General features: G+C 38.5%; 2 protein-coding genes across 2 annotated transcripts; both read right to left on the reverse strand.

Annotated features, from left to right (window-relative positions):
• Nucleotides 1-1492: 1492 nt before the first annotated feature.
• pdp1 (pyruvate dehydrogenase phosphatase catalytic subunit 1) lies at nucleotides 1493-10611 on the reverse strand. The gene is made up of 9 exons (XM_037676327.1): nucleotides 10521-10611; nucleotides 8134-8419; nucleotides 7879-8046; nucleotides 6806-7017; nucleotides 6488-6569; nucleotides 4778-4872; nucleotides 4497-4665; nucleotides 3027-3245; nucleotides 1493-2466 (listed from the first exon to the last, which is right to left on the reverse strand). Exons 2-9 carry the CDS (start codon nucleotides 8365-8367, stop codon nucleotides 2086-2088), a joined length of 1560 nt encoding a protein of 519 aa, XP_037532255.1. The 5' UTR covers nucleotides 8368-8419; nucleotides 10521-10611; the 3' UTR covers nucleotides 1493-2085.
• Nucleotides 10612-11773: 1162 nt separating this feature from the next.
• Nucleotides 11774-19832, reverse strand: tmem67 (transmembrane protein 67). The gene is made up of 28 exons (XM_037676300.1): nucleotides 19607-19832; nucleotides 19185-19279; nucleotides 18980-19070; nucleotides 18729-18828; nucleotides 17792-17855; nucleotides 17621-17692; nucleotides 17306-17368; nucleotides 16893-17047; nucleotides 16678-16786; nucleotides 16415-16501; nucleotides 15475-15540; nucleotides 15238-15391; nucleotides 15048-15168; nucleotides 14859-14964; nucleotides 14624-14680; nucleotides 14419-14517; nucleotides 14239-14337; nucleotides 13850-13936; nucleotides 13640-13739; nucleotides 13416-13555; nucleotides 13178-13318; nucleotides 12975-13055; nucleotides 12777-12893; nucleotides 12573-12689; nucleotides 12374-12481; nucleotides 12160-12262; nucleotides 11939-12081; nucleotides 11774-11854 (listed from the first exon to the last, which is right to left on the reverse strand). Exons 1-28 carry the CDS (start codon nucleotides 19809-19811, stop codon nucleotides 11774-11776), a joined length of 2961 nt encoding a protein of 986 aa, XP_037532228.1. The 5' UTR covers nucleotides 19812-19832.
• Nucleotides 19833-20271: the final 439 nt, after the last annotated feature.

A 20271-nucleotide genomic window follows, 5' to 3' on the forward strand; every position in this document is an offset into this window, starting at 1 on the left:
GCTAAAGGCTAAAACAAGCAAACAATAAATAAAAGCTAAAAAGGGTGTAAAAGACAAAAATAGAGCAAGTATGTTGAAACATTGCGCTTTCAGGATAATTTGACAGATTAGTGAGATGATTTCAAAAAGTGTAGACTCGGAGTATTCAACTGAACTGCTGAGGGGCCACGCCAAGAATTCACGGGCTGGACACCCAGCAGTTATTGTTATTAAGTTTGTTTTATGGTTTAAAATAAAGTTTTAATTACCGGTAAAAATGAACCCGGTAGGCCAAACCGAATTCACCCGTGGGCCTGATTTGGCCCCTGTGCCGTCAGTTGAATAGCCCTGGTGTAGATGCTGTAATGAAACAGATGTTTCACTACAGTCCCTTTTGTGAGGTAGTTTTTATTTAGGAAAAATGCAGGATCACATGATATTAAAACACTTATTAAAAACCATGATGCCATTAGCATTCCCGTTTGCGTTTTACGTTTTCAAAAGATGTCGGGACGTTATTTCTCTGTAAAATGAATCTTTGACTTACTGGCATAGCTTTATCACATTTTCTTTATTCCTGAAACATTTCTTATCAAACATTAAAAAAAGCTTAGTTTGTGGTGAAAGCTTTTACAAATCTTATATTTGCTACAGTAACAATTAGGTTTTTGGTAAAACAAGTAAAATATGTCATGTGTGTGATGCCAACAGTGGTATTAAACCACATGACAAAACTTGTTAAATTAATTTAGCACATAAATATACAGTATGTTCATTTTGACAATTTAACTTTCAGGCTTTTCACCTGGTGTTGTAGCGCTCCCTTGTGGCATTCAAGAGTCAAAGTCAGTCAATCTAAAATAAAAAACATTTTGAGGAACAAATGCTGTAAATTCTGATGAAACTTCTCACATTTGACGTGCTGACACATGAGCTGCGGTGATGACAGCCGTGGTAGTGTGGCGTCACCCCTGCATCCTGATGACGACCTGCAGTGTTCACAACAAAACTGCACCAAGGCGTGTGTGTTCAGCTTTTTATTACATGTACAAATTCTAACCCGCAAAAGTTACAATGTATATGAACAGAGAGGGTGTGAAACACACACACACACACAACATAAAGTGAATAAATATCTGATGATGAAACAGTCACTCGTTCCTTCTTTTACACACAGCCACAGAAATTCATGAACGTCTGCAGAGCATGGAGGGAAATAAAAGCTTCAGCCCTGGTGTTATTAATAAAACAAGAAACAAACCACGCAGATATGACCTGTCAGAAAAACTAACGAGACTCTCGACTCCCAACAGTGTTTAGAAAAATAAATGCCGGCCCAGGGAGGATTACAGACCTATGAAGAGACCCTCCAGCCAAAGAGCCATTACATCATACATGGAAATGTTATTAGTACTTCTCCAGATGAAGGAGTAGTTGATGATGTCAAACAAATCTTCATGATTTGGACTGGAATAAAAACAACTTTAAAAATGACAAATGTCTTGTTTCGTGACCTGAAATGTTAAACTGTGGTTTTTGTGTAACAGATTATCTCTGAACTCTTATCAACCTGCAGGTTGATCTTAAAACTTGCTGTTGCTATTACACAGAATCCAAATCATCCTCATCAGAGGAGGGAATGCCAGAAATGGATGATCAGGTCTAAATGGAGCAGAGCAGACAGACAGCACTGCCCAGGCTCAACAACCTACACTGAAATTATACCAACGGAACAAACACATGAATGGATGCAACAGTGCTCTTGGTAAAAATAATCCCTTAGAAGCGATGCAGAAAATATGTCTGGGGTGCAAATTGACAATAAGCTAATAAAAAGTTGATAGGGATCACTTATTTTGATAATAACTTGGCACAAATGTCAGTATTTGTGTGATGAGCAACAGACAGGTGTGAGAGCAGTTGTTGAAGAAAACAGAAATAATATTTTGTGTCAGATATTCTGATCACGCTTTGAACTCCGATTATAAAAAACAAACATTCTGTGAAACTGCGTATATAAATATAGACAAGTTCATTTACATAAATAGTGTTAGAACAGCTGGACAGATGTTTCGTACAGCCCGCTCGTGTGGATATGAAACCAGCTCAGGACTCTCCTTCCTGCCTCTGCGCTCCGATCACGTGAGGATTGAACTGCGTGACGATGATGGTGATGTCATCGCGGTACATGCGGGCCAGCTCTTCGGGCAGCGAGAGCATTTTGGACAGCCTCTCCTGGTCCACCGTGCCAAACTCGTTGTTTCCCACGGCGTGCCTCATCAGGTGGGTCGCTGCGTTCTGATCCTCGAAGGCCGAGGACATTCGGGTTTTTCGCTCTTCGAGCAGCCCCTGCATTTGTCCCAAAGTGACTTTGTAGCCTCCGACTTTGAGCGGCTGGCGCTGATGAACTCCCGTTAAATGTTCTCCGACTATGCGGATCACTTCCTGCCGGTGGAGGGTCTCCCAGAGGCCATCGGAGCCGATCACCTGGCAAAAAGAGGGCGAGGATGGTCATAAAACATCCACACTAAGCAAAACACAACTTTCACCATAAAATAAGTAAATTATTAGAAAATTAGCTAAATAATAGTATTTTTTTCCTCAAAAATACAACTTTATTTTTTTATTACAGACAAGAAATGCACTACAAATTGCATTTATAAACCCAGAAGTTGCTAAATTATTTTCATTAGCGCAAAAACATAAATAAACAGATCTAACCTTTTGTATTTTGGATACAAAAAGATGTCTTAAGAACAGAAACCACACTTTGAATGGGAATAATGGAACAAAAGGTTGTTTCATTAATCCTCAAAACTAATTCTACTAACTAATGCTTTTGTATTCAAGCCGTTTATTGTTGGGCATATAATAACAGATTTTGGTTGTATGAGCTAAAAGGACAGTTATCAGCTAAAATGAGTGGGAAAACATATTTTAATTCCTTATCACTTTGAGGTCCCAAATATTTGTTGTCAAAACAACATAAAAAAATTGAATAAAGAAATAGAAATCTTGTCCGAAAGGAAATGCGCCTCTTCTCTCACCAGGAAGCGATCCTGTGGTCGCAGTTTGTGGTGCGTGATCTCAGGCTCGGCAGTCAGATAGGGGGGCGTGTGGTAGTTGGGAGGGATGAACCTAGTGTGTTCGTTTTCATGGAGCTGATCAGGTCCAGACTCCAACACGCGCTTCTGCAGCTCAATGCTCCACTTGAACTTCACGTCCCCGAACGCTCGGAACGGCATGAGCAAGCCAAGCAATCTGTCCTGATAGAGAGGAAGAGAGAGACGGGAAAAAGTTTCAAAAATTGTTATAACAATAACAACTAGAGAAATTGCATTTCCTGCAAAAACGCAGTGTGAATGCTTATTGTAGAATAACTTGCTGAAAAACAGCTGAAATGGAATAGCAAGCCAAAGTTAGCTGAAGAAAGCAGAAATAAGACATATTTACTGAATAAGGTTAAAATAAGCAGAAATGAGCACAAAAATTAGGAATTTAGCTAAAAAATGAAATTAGAAAAAAAAAAAACGGCTGAAATGTAACTATAAAAATTTAAAAAGCAGATAGCTTAAATTAGCAGAAGGAAGTGGAGAGAGAGCACAATTTTGCCCAGTTAGGCTGAATGATCACCAAAACGATCACCAAAATGTGGAACGTTACGCATCTAGAAAAAAAGCTGAAATAAGCAAAAACAGCTGAAAAGTAGCAAAATAGCAAAACTTAAGCTTAAGTTATGAGATGGAAGTAAAAAGAGCAAAATTGTGCCCAATTAGGCTAAAAGAAGCCGAAATGAGCATAAAAAAGTGGAAATAGTCCAAAAAAAGCAGACATTTCCCCAAAACAGCTGAACTGTAGCTAACAAAGCAAAAATAAGCTTAAATTAACAGAAGGAAGCAGAAAGAGTACACATTTGCCTAATTAGGCTTTAAGAAGCAGAAATGAGCAAATAAAAAGTGGAAATTATCTGAAGAAAGCAGAAATTAGCAGAAAACAGCTGAAAAAAGCTGAAATAGCAGAAAAGGCTGAAAATTGCAGAAATAAGCTGAAAGGAGCAGAAAGAAGTTAGAAGCAGCACAACAATGTTGTAGTTAGCATAAAAATTCTGAAAGGAGCACAAAACAGCTGAAATTAGCTGGAAAAAGTTTAAATTTGTACAAAGAAGCTGAAAGAACGAGAACAAAATGTGAAAGGAGAAGTTAAAGTTTGTAAACAGATCTAAAGATTTGAAGGATGTAAAATGACGTCAATTAATTTTCCATGTGGAAAAAAAAAAATGTCAGAAAAGGCTAAATATTTCAAAAAGCTAAAGTTGCATCAATACCAAGTCATAGCACCCTTCTCCTGAACGAGCTGAACGTTTTGATAAATGATTTGTTGAAATAGCACAAAAATTGTGGAATGAGAGCGATGCTATAAAACGTATGAAAAAAAAATAGATCACAATAATGTGAATGTTTCATAAACATTCATACAATAATATTAAGCACTGCGAGTGGATTAGCCAGCTGCACTACCTGACGTATAACGGTCTTCCTCTCTGAAGCAGGGTGCTCACTTCGTATACGAGCAACCTCGTTCTCATTCTGGGCGTTGTGGTCATTAGACAAAGTGAGAGCGCTGAACGAACCGTCCTCCTCCTGCACCCCCAGCACGGCCCGAGCATCTCCTGCGTTGGCTATAAAGCTTCAAGGACAAAAGGAAAGAGGCAAAGAAACAAACGAGAAAAAAAAAAAATGCATTTTAGGTTCTTTAACAGGTTTGCCAGAAAGACAAGTTATGGATTTATAGTCCGTACAGATCCGGTCCATCGATGTGAGCAACACAGGCTGTTGCTCCGGAAAAGGCCACTCTCAGAACCCAGTAATGCAGAAAAGCGCTCGGGTCTCCAACCTGCAGGACGAACAGAGCTCTGTGATCATCAAAAAGTGACATCTCACAAGGTTCATATTTTATTTTTTATTGACATTTGTAGACATATTTCACATGTATACCTGCTTAGTCAAAGTATTCATTTAAATGTCATGGTTTTTTTTAAACACAGAGAAAAGCAACACAACATAAACATAAAGGGAGTGAAATGTGGTTATTGTTACACCTAATGCATCATTTAAAAATAGCAAAGTCCAGATGTGGTCTATGGGATTTTATGTAAACCATCCATTTCTTCCAGTGTAAAGTAAACTGGTCCTTCTTGTCATTTACTTCTGCAGTTATTCTCTCCATCCTATACATGTCCATTGTGACGTTCATCCACATGCTAGGCTGTTGGAGTCAGCCTGCCCACCATCACAGACATCTACATCTCTAGATGCAGGAAGACAGCCACCTGCATCATGAAGGACCCCACTCACCCAGCACACACACTTTATGCCCTGCTCCCCTCAGGCAGGAGGTTGAGAAGCATTAAGTGTAGAACCACTAAACTGAGGAGCTTCTATCCTGAGGCTGTTAGACTCATGAATCCCTAATCAGGATTATCACTGTGGAAAAAAGAATCACTGTAATGCCACTTGATTGTTGATATGTGCTGCTGATTATCCATACTGCTGATTTATTTCATGTTGCTGTGTTCATTCATACTCATCTGCTCACACAGACTCACGTTCTTGCTGCTGTTCGGTGTATTATTTTTGTGCTATTAGTGCTTAGTGTATTTATAGTTTAATGTTTTTCTTAGTATATACCTTAGATCTTATTACTATTTTTCTTTTAGATTTTATACTTTTGTTGGATGTAACTGGGACCCTGTGTACACAATTTTGTTCCACCACATGTACCACATGTGGTGTGTATGACAAATAAAGAAACTTTGACTTTGATGCTCAATGTTGGGCTCATCAGTGTAAGACAATTTTTCGTGAGGGCACAGCTTTAACAAAATACTAAACAAATGTTTGTCTATCTTTGGCCGTCCTTCAGGCATGAGTCCAGAAAACAACACTTTACTTTCCAAAGGGAGTTGACTTCCATAGTATCTTGTATTGCATTATGCATCTCCTTCCAGTAAGTTTTAATGACCTGACAGTCACAAAAAACATGATAATGATTCACAATTATATTTCCACAATTTCTCCACCAAGCTGGAGAGTTATATTTATAGTGGGATTTTTGGTCTAAAATTGTTGTGGATTCAAGTCACTTTGGGCTATTTTTTAAATTAATTATCAGGAGTGTGTTTAACTGTGCTGCCATCCTCTAGCTCCCCGGCCTGGAAGTCCAAGGTTCATATTTCAAGGAGAGGTAGTGATAACCAAGCTCCTCTTGAAGCATACAAAATAAAATTTAGAGGCTCTCATTTTTATCATAAGCATTTCTTAACGAGTAAAAAAAACATCAATCAGATTTGGCACTTAGGTCATTACACCCAAGGAGCAATTTGGAATGCAACATTCCTTCTTTAAAGAGGCTTTAGCCATAAATAATGGAACAGGATAGTCCCAGTTCAAACACTTTCTTACTTAAGAGCCCTCGCAGCACAGTTTCATATTAAAATCACAGTTCTCACCTGAGCTTCCAGAGAAATGTCATTGTCAAGCCTTTTGAAGGCATTCAGTAAGGCCTCTCGTGTGTCTGGGACCTCTCCTGGGCTAGAGAGAGAGCGACATTGAGAAAAAGACAGACATGAAGCAAAGGGGTTTACAACATACACCGACAACAGTGTTGGTGAGGGTGTGCTGCTACGATGTACAAAATAAGAAACCAGAAAGTCCTGTTTCAAATATTCACCAGGCCACAGAGAAGTTAAAAAAAGGCAAATATGTGCACACACTTGTGTGAAAGACTTGCACTGTGTGGTTGCTGAGTGTCATCATGGGCTCCTCACCTGGTTAGGTCTATTAACTCTTGCCAGTATGTTCGCAGGCTGTTGAAGTAAAGGCTCTGAGCCTCCCGACTGAAGTAGTCATTGGGGTGTTTGTGCCACTGCAGGATGGGACTGAGGGGCCTGCCGCTTTCCACCGCAGCCTCGAGCTCACACAGGGTGTCATGGGGAAGTAGTGAAACTGCTAAGTAGTAAAACAATCTCTCACTCAACGCCTGGCAAAGGAGTCAAATAAAACAAAACATTCTGAATAAGAAAACCGTGTCACTGAAACAAGAAAGACAAAAAAGACAATACAGACGCTTAAATTAATAATATTCATGATTTTTGTTGTGCAGGATAGCAGATGAATGAAAAAATTCACTTAACTAAACATGATCTGGTGCACAAAGTTAAAAAATGGTTTCAAATGTGGGTGAATCTAATTTGCTTTAAGACCAATTCAAACAAAATTATATTAAACTAACTGGCTGAAATTTATTAAACAGAGAGGTGAATTGTGACTAAAACAGGAAAATGGCCTGAATTACATTCTTTAAGCTTTCTAGATGTCCAACAAGCAAGAGTGAGACAGTACTTAATGAATCATTTAGTATTTTAGTAAGAAGTTAATTACACATAAACACAGAATTCCTTATTGCTCTCTGACAAAGTTTTAAACCAAGATTTTAAACAATCTATTAGTGCTAGGAGTATGTGTTGGGGACAAATTTGAGCTACTTCCACACTAGTTTAACTCGATATCTGTAAAATTTATCACACTATAGACATTTTTGTGTTTGCTAAGGTCAACTAACTTTGGTAGCCATTGTGAATCAAGCTGACTACAAAACTTATTCAGTTTTAGATGTACATTTAATCACCATTTTTTGAGTTTTGGTAAAATCTGTCCAGTGGATCAAGTGATAAAGAGCAAACTTGAACGAGAAATTTAGCAATTATTTTATGCAGATGCACCTCCAGACAACCTGGTCTCAAATCTCCAGCCTCATGATAACCCGAGTGCTGTGGCCCCTTCAAACAAACAACAACAACAAAAAAAAACAGAATCAAAACATAAATTTCAGTAGGTTCACCTGAGCGCAGGCACAGCCAGCGTGTCCATCAAACACACCCAACAGCATTCCTCGGGTCTGGAGACATGTAGCGGCGCTCCGACGATCTTCTATCGGAGCGTTGGCAGGAAGCTGATTGCTTTCAAAACCCATCACTGATGATACATTTTTCCCGTCAAACTCTGGTACCTGAATCAAAGCAGAGAAGCAAATGTTAGGATGAAAGTGTAAACATTCACTCAGTGAGACATAATATCTGTACAAGACCCTACAAACCTTGAAGCTGTACTCGTTGGCCTTCAGAATAGAGTTGACCTGTGGTGGGGTGAGGATGTAGCTGTGGAGCCTTGAGGATGTCTGGTAGCTTCTCCCCGATCGATGTCTCTGCCTTAACGCAGGCATTGGAGCGATGAGGCCAAACTGGGATTGGTGGTGTTGACATGGTACCAAACTGGATACAAAGACTTTGGCACGGGGCAAACCCCTGAGCAGCTGAGATGTGACAGGCATCACTGACTGTGCACTAAAGCACTCAAACACCACACCACCAATGTGTACACACCTGATGAAGAAGCACATTTAGACCAATCTGTGAGCAACAACTGGAAAAAGACGCATGCAACCATGGAGAACAAAGTGTTCTCTGTATGAACCATTAAACAAACACTGTGCAAACAAGTGGAGATGACCTGATAGGGTTTTGCTGTAGGAACAGACTAACAGCTCATAAGAAACACAGTCACAACAACCGGATCAAACACAAATACCCAGAACTGATAACATTAAAACATTTAAAAGGTTATGCACTAACCTTGTACTGGAACAAGTAATTAATCCCTACTATGAGCTTTTTTGTTGTTGTCGTTGCTTCTGACTAATTTAGATGAAATCTAATAGAACAGGTTGTTGATTAACTGATTTTCTGTTCCCTGAAAGCCTTGCTTCTGACTGGACCCATTTCCATGAGGTGAAATTCAAGTTCAAGTTTATTTAAGTCATCTCTGAATCCTCTACAAATTGTCCAGAATGCAGCAGCTTGTCTAGTAATTGGCACAAAGAAGGGAGGACACATAACCCATATTTTGGTACCTCTTAATTGGCTCACAGCTTTTTTGTAAATAAATTTTAAATTTTCATTCTTAACATTTAAAGTTTTAAATGGTCTGACAGTGATATTTACCTGATTTTCTTAACCTCAACACATAAGAGCACTCTGGTCAACCAGCCTGTTTCTCTAAGCGATCAAGAACCAGATTAAAATATAAAGATGAGCAGGCTTTTGCATAGGCTGCTTTAAACCTGAATAACAATTAATCTTTCAATATACACAGCTCAGACTATAAAAACTTTTAAATCTTTGCCTAAGACCCAATATTTTTTACAATGGTTTTTGATTAAAAGAAGACTTTAATAAATTTTGTTATCTTCCACTTGCCTTTAAATCAGGTTTTTATTTAATTTTATTTTTTAAATTGTTGTATTATTTGGTTTGATAAAGCATTTATCATGTATAGGGCATTCTGGTCAATCTCAGTTCTTTGAAATGTGCTTTATAAATCAAACTGACCTTGACAATTTGTGTCTCAATGCATCAGAAATCTAAACACTTCCAATAGAGGTCAGTCTTAAAGTGAATTTCAGGGATCAGACAGGAGGGGTTAAGTTTAGGAAATGAAGGAGATCAGGGATCAGCTGTGCATGTACAATGAGAGGATGTTTCTGGTGAAACTGCACTGATTCATTTGTTTATTTTGCATGGACATATTGCTCAGACATCCTGCTTCATGTGCATTAGATGCAGGAATGTCAACCTTAGAATCTACTTATGCAACTCTCTGCACATCATGTGTCATAATCTTAGGTAAAGGTAGTGTAGAGACTCGTGCAGATGCAATAAAGGCTACATTTTACCCTAAAAAATAACTTCGGAAATGCAGCAGCCTCGCACTCCTTTACAACTGTCAGTCAGCAGTGCTGCACACACAGTTAAAAATAACTCCAGTAATAATTCAGTCCTGACATTTGGGTCTCCAGAAATGCTTTGACACTGCCAAATGAACTTGGACCTGACAGTGGCCCTTCATAAAATCCTTTACTTTCCAAATATAATCTGCAGCCTCTGAAAAAAATCCCAGCATGTCTCACCTCTGAATAAATATTGAAGCTTCAACTTGACAGCTTCCATGCCTCTCAGCCGATTTTATAGCACTTGTCCTAAAAGCTGAATCCATCGGATTTAGCTAAGAACCCTCCCCCAAACTCAAGCGGTAACACAGAAAACGAAGGATCTGTCTAAACTCTGAAACAAACTTGTAGTTTGTTGACATTTTAGGCTTAGCTCCTCCGAGCTAATTTACAAAGCAGATACACATCCCGCGCTATCCCCAGCCAGCTAACATCAGAGCAATGTCAGTGCTGTTAAACGATGCCACGATATAGTAAAATGAAGCCACGACGACAGAGAGGCTCTTTAAATTCAAACCGAAGAAGTCATAACAATAAAGCTGTCAATTTTAAGCTAACTGTGTAGCTAGCTGTGAGTACAGGTTACACCCACTGACTACGGTCAAACTGCCTTGGACCCTGTGCATTTACTCCCAAGGGAAGTAAATGCAAACCTGGGTGCGTCGAAGGCTAGAAAGCGAAGAAAAGTCTGCTCTTACCTCAACCGACGAGTGTGAAGAATTTATCCGAGTTCATGGCTTTGGCTTGATGCCGACGGAGCGTAGGTCCTCAGTCTCTAGCTCCTGAGCGCCTCACCACAAGCTGAACGCTGATTGGCTGAGCCCTTGGAAACGCTTTGACGTCACACTGGGCTCTATGCGCACGCAACGTGTCGCAGCTTGAAGTCCTCTGATGAGTAGAATGAACCTCTCTTTCAGCATTTCTTTCATTCTGGTTAATACATTTGTTTTGGTTTCTTTTCACAAAAGAGGCGCACTGAAAATATTTAAGTACGTTTTCCCATATAAGCAACAAATACAATCTTAAGAAAACCCAGCACAACATATTAGGCTTCAAGAATTTGTCAAATTTTAGCTTAGTGTTTTTACAGTGACACTTTAGTCTTGGAGCTCTAATTAACTTTGTGTGTAATTAATTATAATTAGCCAATTCCAAATATGGGCAGTCTGACTGAATAGATATCCAATTTGCAATCAAAACTGGTCCAAATATATGATTTATTCTTTTTAAACTGAACACTTCTCGATCAGAATGAGGTAGTGCTTTAAACTTAGTCTTAGGGCTTAAAATTAGTTAAAACTTACTTGTTTATTAAGACTTTTAATACCTGAATTTCTTGTTTTTGTTTTTTTTTTAATATTTTTTCAATTGTTAAGTAGTTTAATTGATTTGGTATACTTTTGTGTTTCTGATGTCATTTATGATGTTATTTTAATTGATTAATGTGAAGCACTTTGTAACATTTGTTTGAAAGGTGTTATACAAATAAAGTATTATCATTAAATTATTATCAGAAAAGGCTCTTATCACACTCACACACACAATACACACACATTGATGTTTTTGATTTTATTGATTTTATATGAAAAGTTAATTTAAGAACAAATTAATCCAAGCTTCTTTTTTTTAATTTCTCAAAATTTTGAATATAGATATATATTTTTCTAATTTTAAAATCAGTCAGTTGACAAATAGGTATTTGTATTGTATATTAGGAACAACTGTAATAATAATAAAAAAAAAACTCAACGCAAGCATGGCTTTATATCAAAACAATTTAATCAATTTAAAAAAAAGAAATGTTTTCAGAAACAAACATGTTTAATCCAATACAGCAGTGAAAACATTGTACACTTTGTGGAAAATACAAAACAATATGAGCAACATGTAAAATTAAACACATGTGTAAGAAATGCCACTTTACGAAATTTAAAAACACAACAGCAAACGTTTATATCAGAAATCTCTTATCCACCAGTGTTTTATTGACGAGGTTCCTCCTTCCAAGACTGTTGCGAAGCAAACAAAATAGCTGCAAAACACAAAACAATTTCAAATCCTCATGCTTTACTTTGCTCAGAGAAGACAACACTCTGCACAAACATCATATACTGACCGTTTGTTGTATGTATGTGAGCACAGCTGCAAGCACAAAGTTCTGAGATCCCAGGTCAACAACACAGAAGAATAAAGTGTCAAAGATCAGCAGCGTGGCCTCATTTCCATAAAACAGCACATTACTGAAGGAGTGGGCCTCATCTGCAGACAGAAATGCATCTTATATATAGACATGCAAATAAAAAAGGCAATAAAAATAAAACAATGTAAGTTTGTTACCGTTATAAAACAAGCTTTTATCACTTGCTTCAATGAACTCCATCCCCAAGACCCTCTCAAACAACAGCTTATCCCTCACTGTGTAGTCCATGTCAGAATGGCTCTGGGGTAAACAATTTAACACAAACACAAAAAAACAAACATGAACTGCATCAAATCTGCTTGACAAACATACATGCAGTCAGGCCAACTAAGTGAGTTTCTTTGTGCTTACATGGTCAATAACAGACCCCAGGAAGTGGTTCATGGTGTTGTAGGCTCTGACCTGCAGCTCTGATAAGTTGGCTGTGGATGCATCCATCAGCCGTGAAGGTCTGTTCCTCTGAGGAACAGGAACCATTGAAACAGAAGTTTGGGTATATTTTTTAATATGAAGTTTGAAACAGAAGAAACAAACACGATGGAGCCCATACCCTGCTGAGTGAATCCTGTATCCTGTCATACTGCATCCTCAGACGGTTGGTGATAGACACCTGAAATGTCTGAATGTCCGAGTTGGGAACCAGACCCCGTTGACCACACAGAGACTCCTTAACACAGGAAGAACGAAGATCAAAATAATAAAGTTGTAATATCGATCATTTATATCAGGTAGAAAAAGTAGTTTGTTTACATACTCGCTCTCTCTTCAGATTGTTGTTCATTTCCTCCATGTTTGAATCAGCGTGGCCGTGCACTGAACGTCCATGGATGTAATACCCGAAACAGCGATGGGACAACAGCATCACAGAGATCTACAAAACACATATACAAACCACCTTTAAATAAAATAATACAGATGGAAAATATTAGAAAGGAAATGTTTGTGTACCTACATTACTGACAGAGCAGAGATCCACAAACTGACGGATCTTGTCCTCTACAAAGTGCTCGTAAAAGACTGTGAAGAAAATCCCCTGCGGGGACACGTCTGTTAAGAGGATCTCACAAATTATATTTCTCTGAATTCTTAATAGTAGTGAAAGATACAATAGCAGTGACAATAAAAAACAACAGAAAGATAAAAGCAGTGATTTACTTGCAGAAGTCCAATGCAGAGCCACAGCGTGGCTGCAACACCGTATCGCAGAATCAGGCTGTAAGGAGGGATGTACGCCTGTGGGGGGCGCTCTAAAGTTGACCAAGGGTCTCTCAGAGCCAGGTTAGAGAAACCCAGCACCTTCATACAAAACAACATGTTAGCAAAGATGAAAAGAGACACATATAGTCTCACAAATAAAACAAGGAAGACATGTTTTTCTTTTCGTAAGATATACTTCCAGAAAGAAGAGAACAGCCATGATCTGAAAAGTTGGGCAGATCTTGCGGATGGTTTGGAGCTCGTTCCACTCATTGGCCACGAAGTAGGTCCTCCAGATGCTGACTGGAGAAGATTCATGTTTTGTATCCTCGACACCTGAAACAGCAGAAAATAAGCTCAACTGGAAACAAACCTGTTCTATAATTATCTCACAAAATGACAACTTAATTTTATCTGTACCTTGAACAGATCTGTTTGGTTTACTCCGAGGTCTCTCCCAGTCAATTAGAAAAATGTCAACTGACACCTGCAGGTAAAGCTTGTGCAGAAACTGAACAGCCTGGATCCAAACACACAAAGTAAGACTTGTTTTTTTAAATTTCAAGAAAAACGCATACCCAATTAAATTGAATGAAAATCAATACCACTCCGTTCAACAATGGACCTTACCTTGAGAGCAAAGGCACAACCGATGTACGTAACGAACTGCTCCTCCTGAGTAGGTAGTGGCAGCAACACTGATACAAACTGTTGGGCCTATATGTGCGCACACACACACACATCAACTCAGAATGTAGCCAAAAACAATATGTTAAATCTGTACAAAGAAAAGTTGGTAAAGAGGCAAAAAGGCAGAAAAAAAACTTGCCTTCAGAGTCTAAAGAATGCAGAAATGGAAAGAGAAAGTGTTAAGAGACCATGCAAAGACAAAGCAAAAACATTGTCTGGAAATATTTTGTGAAATAGAAGGAAAGAAGGAAAAAAACTTCCATAAAAAAGGACAAATTGATGCAAACTTTACTGAGACCCCATCTAGAGTTTTAGCCGGTGAGACATACCTTGTAAAAGATTAGCCAGTAAAGTCCAGTTCCCACGGTGACAACAAAGAAAACATTGGCCAGATCACCAGCAAAAAACAAAAGAAATTTCCCAATGGTCTGAAAAGATCAACAAACTATCAACACTAATTCAAAGCTTTAGACACATGGTATTCAGTGACTTAAATGATGATACGGTACCTCCACATCAATGAGGGGAGAGGCAATCCTTCTTTTATAGCTGACTGTCTTTAGGAGAGCGCAGAGCACGGCCAACCCACTCAACACACCGAGAGCAGTCTGCATACACAAAGCCACCGCTGAAGCTAGGTCACTCTGTGCTGCAAAATCAGTCATGTACGAGAACATTTCCTAAGTTCAACATTTCAGACATGACCCTACTCACGTCTGTCTTTGTACGAGCATCAGTTTGATCCATCTCATACTCCACGGCAAAGGTTACCTGGACACAGATAAATTTGAAGCACATGTTTAAAAAAAAGGCTTTTTTTTTAGAAAAATAAATAAAGAATGTGATGGGGAAGCTTGAGGTTAGACACTGAGTGGTAATGCTTAAGGTGAAGTTCACTGTGCCTTAACTCAGTGGGCTACAAATAACAAATGTGTGTAAATGTACTCACAGACACAGTTTGAGTATTGACATCTGTGATGGGAACATCTGTGTAAGTCACAGATATCAAAGGGGGAAATACTTGACCCTCTCGGGTTCGCGGAACAAGCTGGAATCTACAAAATACACATTTCAATACAATCGTTTCTATTTCAGAAAAAGATCCCAGACTCATCATTTTCCATCCTGATAGTTTTACCTTATTTTGACTGTGGTGGCCACACGGATGACTTTAGGTACAGAACCTAAACTTTTTTCCCTTCCACTCAGGGTGTCAACCAGAAACATTCGTCGAGACAGGTACCAGTTCTTCATAATACCTACAGAACAAAATAACACTCATCAAATAATTCATGCATTTTGTTAACTTAAAAAAAATTTAATCTCACCCTGATTGATGAATTGTCCATTGTATTGCTGGTTTTGAACCAACGTCGGCAGAGGAAGAAGTTTTTTGTTTTGTCCTCCTCCGAGGTCCATAAAGACATCATAGAACAACGGTTCAGAATGTGTAACCAAAAGAGCAGCTAAGGAAAGATCACACTGCACACACACACAAACAGCATATAAGATGCAAAAATAGCTTCCATTAATTTTATTAACTAAACAATTCAAGAGACACTCACACTTTGTTGGTAAGCAGTTCCAAAGCTGAAAGCTGCTGCTTGTCTGGTTGCTGAATCTGGACAAAACTACAAAAAAGGAGACAGTGTGGAGTGATTACAATTTTCCTGTCATGCATATTTTATTCAAATCACATGGAATAATTACATAGTTTAGTCAGAATTAAACATTTCAAAAGAATAGCAACTAATACATGCATGAGTAAAAAAAAAACCGAACTGGTTGAAAATAATAAAAAAAAAATTGAGGTTTGACTCTAAAACCAAATTATTTGGATAAATAATACATTTCAGGGATCAGTGGTCTTTAAGTGACTCTCAGATGATAAAATCAGAGCAAGAGTTTCTTTATTTGTCACTCGCACCACATGTGGTACATGTGGTGGAACGAGATTGTGTACTCAGGGTCCCAGTTACATCCAACAATAAAATGTAAAAGAAAAACAGTAATAAGATCTAAGATATGAACTAAGAAAAATATCAACTAAAAATATGCTAAGCACTAGTAGCATAAAAACAATACGACGAACAGCAGCACAAACATGAGTCTGTGTGAGCAGATGAGTACAAATGAACACAGCAACATGGAACAGATCAGCAGCAACATGATGAGATTTATCACAGTGATTATCCTGGTTAGATATTCATGAGTCTAACAGCCTCAGGGTAGAAGCTGTTCCTCAGTCTTGTAGTGGAAATGGAAATGTCTGCTGACACTTTCTGGCAATAGGTGCTATAAAAGTAAAGATGGTGCGAAAAACCAAAGCAAGACTACAACAACTCAGGCAAATAAGGTCAATAAAGTCTGGATGTTCACATCTGATCCAATTATCTGCATTGAGAAGGGTAGTTTGGCTCAAAAGGTCTGAGCTAAGACACAAATCTTGTTTGCTTGAAGCCAGAAAAAAACTCTGATTTGATCCCAAGCATACTGAAATCTTACCTGCAGGTTACTTCCTCCTAATTGCTCCCATCTAAGGAACTCTCCTCTGACATTATAGACAGCCACAAGCAGCTGAAGGTCTGTATTCTGACATAAACAAACAACAAATAGTCTATCAGGATAAAATTTCTGCTTTACAGCTATGGTAAGTAAAATAAAACCCAAAGTGAATGGGGAAATCTTTTAAATGTGGTTACCATATTTTTGTGGCCTTCTTTCTTTGCAACTTTTCTTTTGTAAATATAACATAGTTAGCCATTTACCTTTTTTGTTCCCCTGAAGCTGAAGACAATGGGAATGGGATCCGTTAAAAGTATTCGACTTGCCAGCCCCGGCTCGTCCCCGTAGTAAAGCCATGGAAGGTTTACTCTCCTGCAAGCAGAAAAACCACAACTGTTGGACTGAAACCAAATTAAAGCAAACTTGCTGGGATTCACAAATACTGTACATAGAAATTGAAAAGTCTAAACATGGTTACCAATAAGCAATGTCTTGAACTGAGCTTAGAGTGGCTTTTGATCTGAAGATAGTGTTGAAGAGACCACAAGCATCATTGGACAGACCACTGAAGGAGTGCATATTCATTACGCACATGTTCCCGAGGGCCTGACATGCTGTCAGGTCTGAGAAGATCTGTAAGAAGATAAATTTACACCAAAAAAGCTAACTGAACTCACATTTGAGTAAAATCCTTCCATCACCTTAATAAAACTGGAACACAGTGGTTCTGATGTGTGTTAAAATCTCAATATTCAACACTATACACCTTATTAATTGTTGCTGTATTTAACTATTCAGTTAAACAGGTTTGCTACAATCTGATGTGTGAACATTAGTGAATGTCATTATTACTATACTATGTTTTTTAAGAAATAAAATTCTTAGGATTACAAGGCATGCTGCAGAAGACGAGTAGAGGTTTTCCACAAACCAGGCAGACTGGACGCTGAACTTCTGCAGGGGAGAACATGAGATGATATCAATCAGTCAATCAATCAACTTTATTTCTATAGCACATTTTAAAAACTGCACGGGTGGCCAAAGTGCTGTACAATAAGACAAAAAGATAAATTAAGACAACATACAAAGCATACACAAAGAAACATAAAAACATACACATACCAGTTTCACAGCAGGTGTGTTTTGATACATCAGAACAGAAAAAAATCTGCATGACTGTGCCTAGTGAAAGACAAAAAGTCTCACCAGCTGAGCGTAGTTGACACTGGGGTTCACAGCAGTCGAAAGGCTGCCTGAAGGGAAACACAATCCTCCTGCCTACAAAAAACAAAAGCATTTATAAACCACTCATGAAATATGTTATTTTCACAGGTGTTCATTTTCACTGTTTGAAAGTAGTGAGATGTATGAACTCACCAGGACATTAGGAGAAGTACACACACAGGAGGTGTTTATGAATGTAGCCTGACATCTTTCACACCTAAACAACACATTTAAACGAATGGTTTTGTTAAAATCAGCCTTCTTTCCATTTGTGCAATAAAAATACAGTTTCGGTGATCATAAAGCTGAAGTGAGAGCAAACAAGTATGAAGCCCAAACACAGTATGTTATGAAAAGAAAAAACACTGAAATGATAAAGGTCAGGAGCTTGTGATCTGAGACACAGAGAAATAAAACAATTGAAATACCGGTCCTAAGCCAAAAGAAAACAGACATTTTTATCAAGAGTTAAACACTTTTGTTTTCACACAAGCTTACAGTATTTCAGCAAAAGTAGAAGACATTAGATATATATATAGAACATCTTGTGCTCATGCGTGAATATCCATCCATCCATCATCTTTTACTCGCTTCTTCCTTTTCGGGTCATGAGGGTCACTGGTGCCCATGTCCAGCTATCACTGTGTGAGAGGCGGGGGACACCCTAGACAGGTTGCAAGTCCATCACAGGGCCACAGAGACAAATGAGACAAACAACCATTCACTCTCTCACTCACACCTAGGGACAGTTTAGAGTTACCAAACAGTCCAACATGCATGTTTTGGTCTGTGGGAGGAAACTGCAATGAGAGAACATGCAAACTCCACCCAGAAAGGCCCCCGGCTGGGTTTTGAGCTGGGGCGACACGCTCGTTGAGAGGCAGCAGCTCTACCAACTGTGCCACCATGCTGCCCTACAAATATTCAATGTATTGTAATGAATATTCAGGTTGAGTCAGGAAAGATGAAATGTTTCAACAAAGACAAATCTGTCCAGAGGATTATTGTCTTGATTAGACAATATCTAAAATGCTGAACATGAGACACTTTAATCAGCATTTTTTGCATGTCAATCCAAGTGATAATGTACCTGTCGCCACTGATATTTGGTACAGACAGAGCAGGACTGTCCCCGTTGCACGCCTCACATTTGGCCTCGTCCAAAAGGTTTCCATTAATATCTCTTTCCACTGAATAAAGAAAAAAGGACATATTCTTTCTTTCCTAACTTTTTTCCACACTGTGCTCAATTTTAAACTTTTACAAATAAGCTTTACAATTGATTTATTTTATTAATTGTAGCAAATTTTCCAATAACTTCTTTTGACATTGATGACTAACCCAGGATACTTCCTGATGAGCACAGACATTTTCCCTCATCGCTAAGGCTGCCCGGACAGCGAATACACCCAAACCCGTCCTTTGTGACTGCCTGTAAAGACAGCAAGAAAGCATTAGTCAAACATTAACATACTACATGTTACGGTGACAGTGTATAATAGACCTTTATTTGAACTGAAACAAACTGAAGGTAATTTGCACATACAGGCTTGTCGATGGGACACTTGTCACAAGCAATAGACACTTTATCTGAGCTGAGATTTGTTGTTTTGTACCCAGTTTGGCAAATGCAGCTCAGTCCTGCAAAAACAAATAAACAAAAAAGCCAAACACTTTCAGATAAGGAACAATTATTTGTCTATCAGTGGGGGATATAGATGAAACACAAAAATAGCAAAAAAACCAAAAAAAAAAAAACATCTGCACATTTAACAGTCATTACATTTTTTCCAGTGGACTGGTACAGCAATTTGAAAACGTTAGCAGTAAACTAGCAGTTAGGTACTAGTAGCTAGCACGCTAAGGTTTGCGTGACGGACCATATTACTCCGAAAAGTAGAACTATTACGTAATGTTTAGTATGTGAAGTCGTTTGTAACTATGTTGTAAGATAAAAAAAAAACAGACCTGTTGTGCTCTGTCGCTGATTTGAACCACACTTCGCGCACGACAAACTCGAAATGTCGAAGAATTCCTCCGCGCCACAGTCTGAAGGGGCCGTAAAGGGGATGATAAACTGTTGACAGTCAATGTGACCGATATACATTAAAAACAACAATGTTAAAAGCGTTCGGTGAACATTAACAACAAGCAGAGGCGTCCCCGTCGCCATGGTAAACAACCGTCATCCGTTTTACCCACAATCCTTCAACGTGCGTGATGACGTCACAATTCAATTCAGTTTATAGCGCCAAATCACAACTAGTTGTCTCAGGGCACTTTACAGGAACATTCACATACATAAAAGCCAATTAGTAAAGTTCTCTATCTAAGGTCACAGAAAACATTAGTGAGACGCAGAACTCATCCATCATTTAGTGGAAAACTGTTGTGCATAAACTTATTAATTGGGTAAGTCTGGTCTCTCCCGCACATTTTTTTTTTTTTGCTCACTAATAAAGTCAAAGAAGTTTATTTTAAATTAATTAACAAGTTTTATCCAACCAAGCACTTTCTTCAGAAATACAAAGCTGACATTGATATCAAGCGTTGCAGAGACATTGTATTCATCTTTTTTTGGAAATGTACTCGGAATTTTTGGAAGGACATTGTTGCTCTGATATCCAATAATA

Source organism: Nematolebias whitei, chromosome 5 (assembly GCF_014905685.2).
Source record: "Nematolebias whitei isolate Nwh7 chromosome 5, NemWhi1, whole genome shotgun sequence".
Classification (NCBI taxonomy): domain Eukaryota; kingdom Metazoa; phylum Chordata; class Actinopteri; order Cyprinodontiformes; family Rivulidae; genus Nematolebias; species Nematolebias whitei.

Coding starts and splice junctions, on each gene's coding strand:
- pdp1 (XM_037676327.1), bottom strand. CDS start 8,367: ATGCCTGTCACATCTCAGCTGCTCAGGGGTTTGCCCCGTGCCAAAGTC. Junction 7,018..7,878: donor CTGGCTGTGCCTGCGCTCAG/GTGAACCTACTG, acceptor CTCCTTTGCCAG/GCGTTGAGTGAGAGATTGTT. Junction 6,570..6,805: donor GAGTTAATAGACCTAACCAG/GTGAGGAGCCCA, acceptor CTCTCTCTCTAG/CCCAGGAGAGGTCCCAGACA.
- tmem67 (XM_037676300.1), bottom strand. CDS start 19,811: ATGGCGACGGGGACGCCTCTGCTTGTTGTTAATGTTCACCGAACGCTT. Junction 19,280..19,606: donor TCAGCGACAGAGCACAACAG/GTCTGTTTTTTT, acceptor TTGTTTTTGCAG/GACTGAGCTGCATTTGCCAA. Junction 13,740..13,849: donor GTTGTGCCTTTGCTCTCAAG/GTAAGGTCCATT, acceptor GTTTGGATCCAG/GCTGTTCAGTTTCTGCACAA.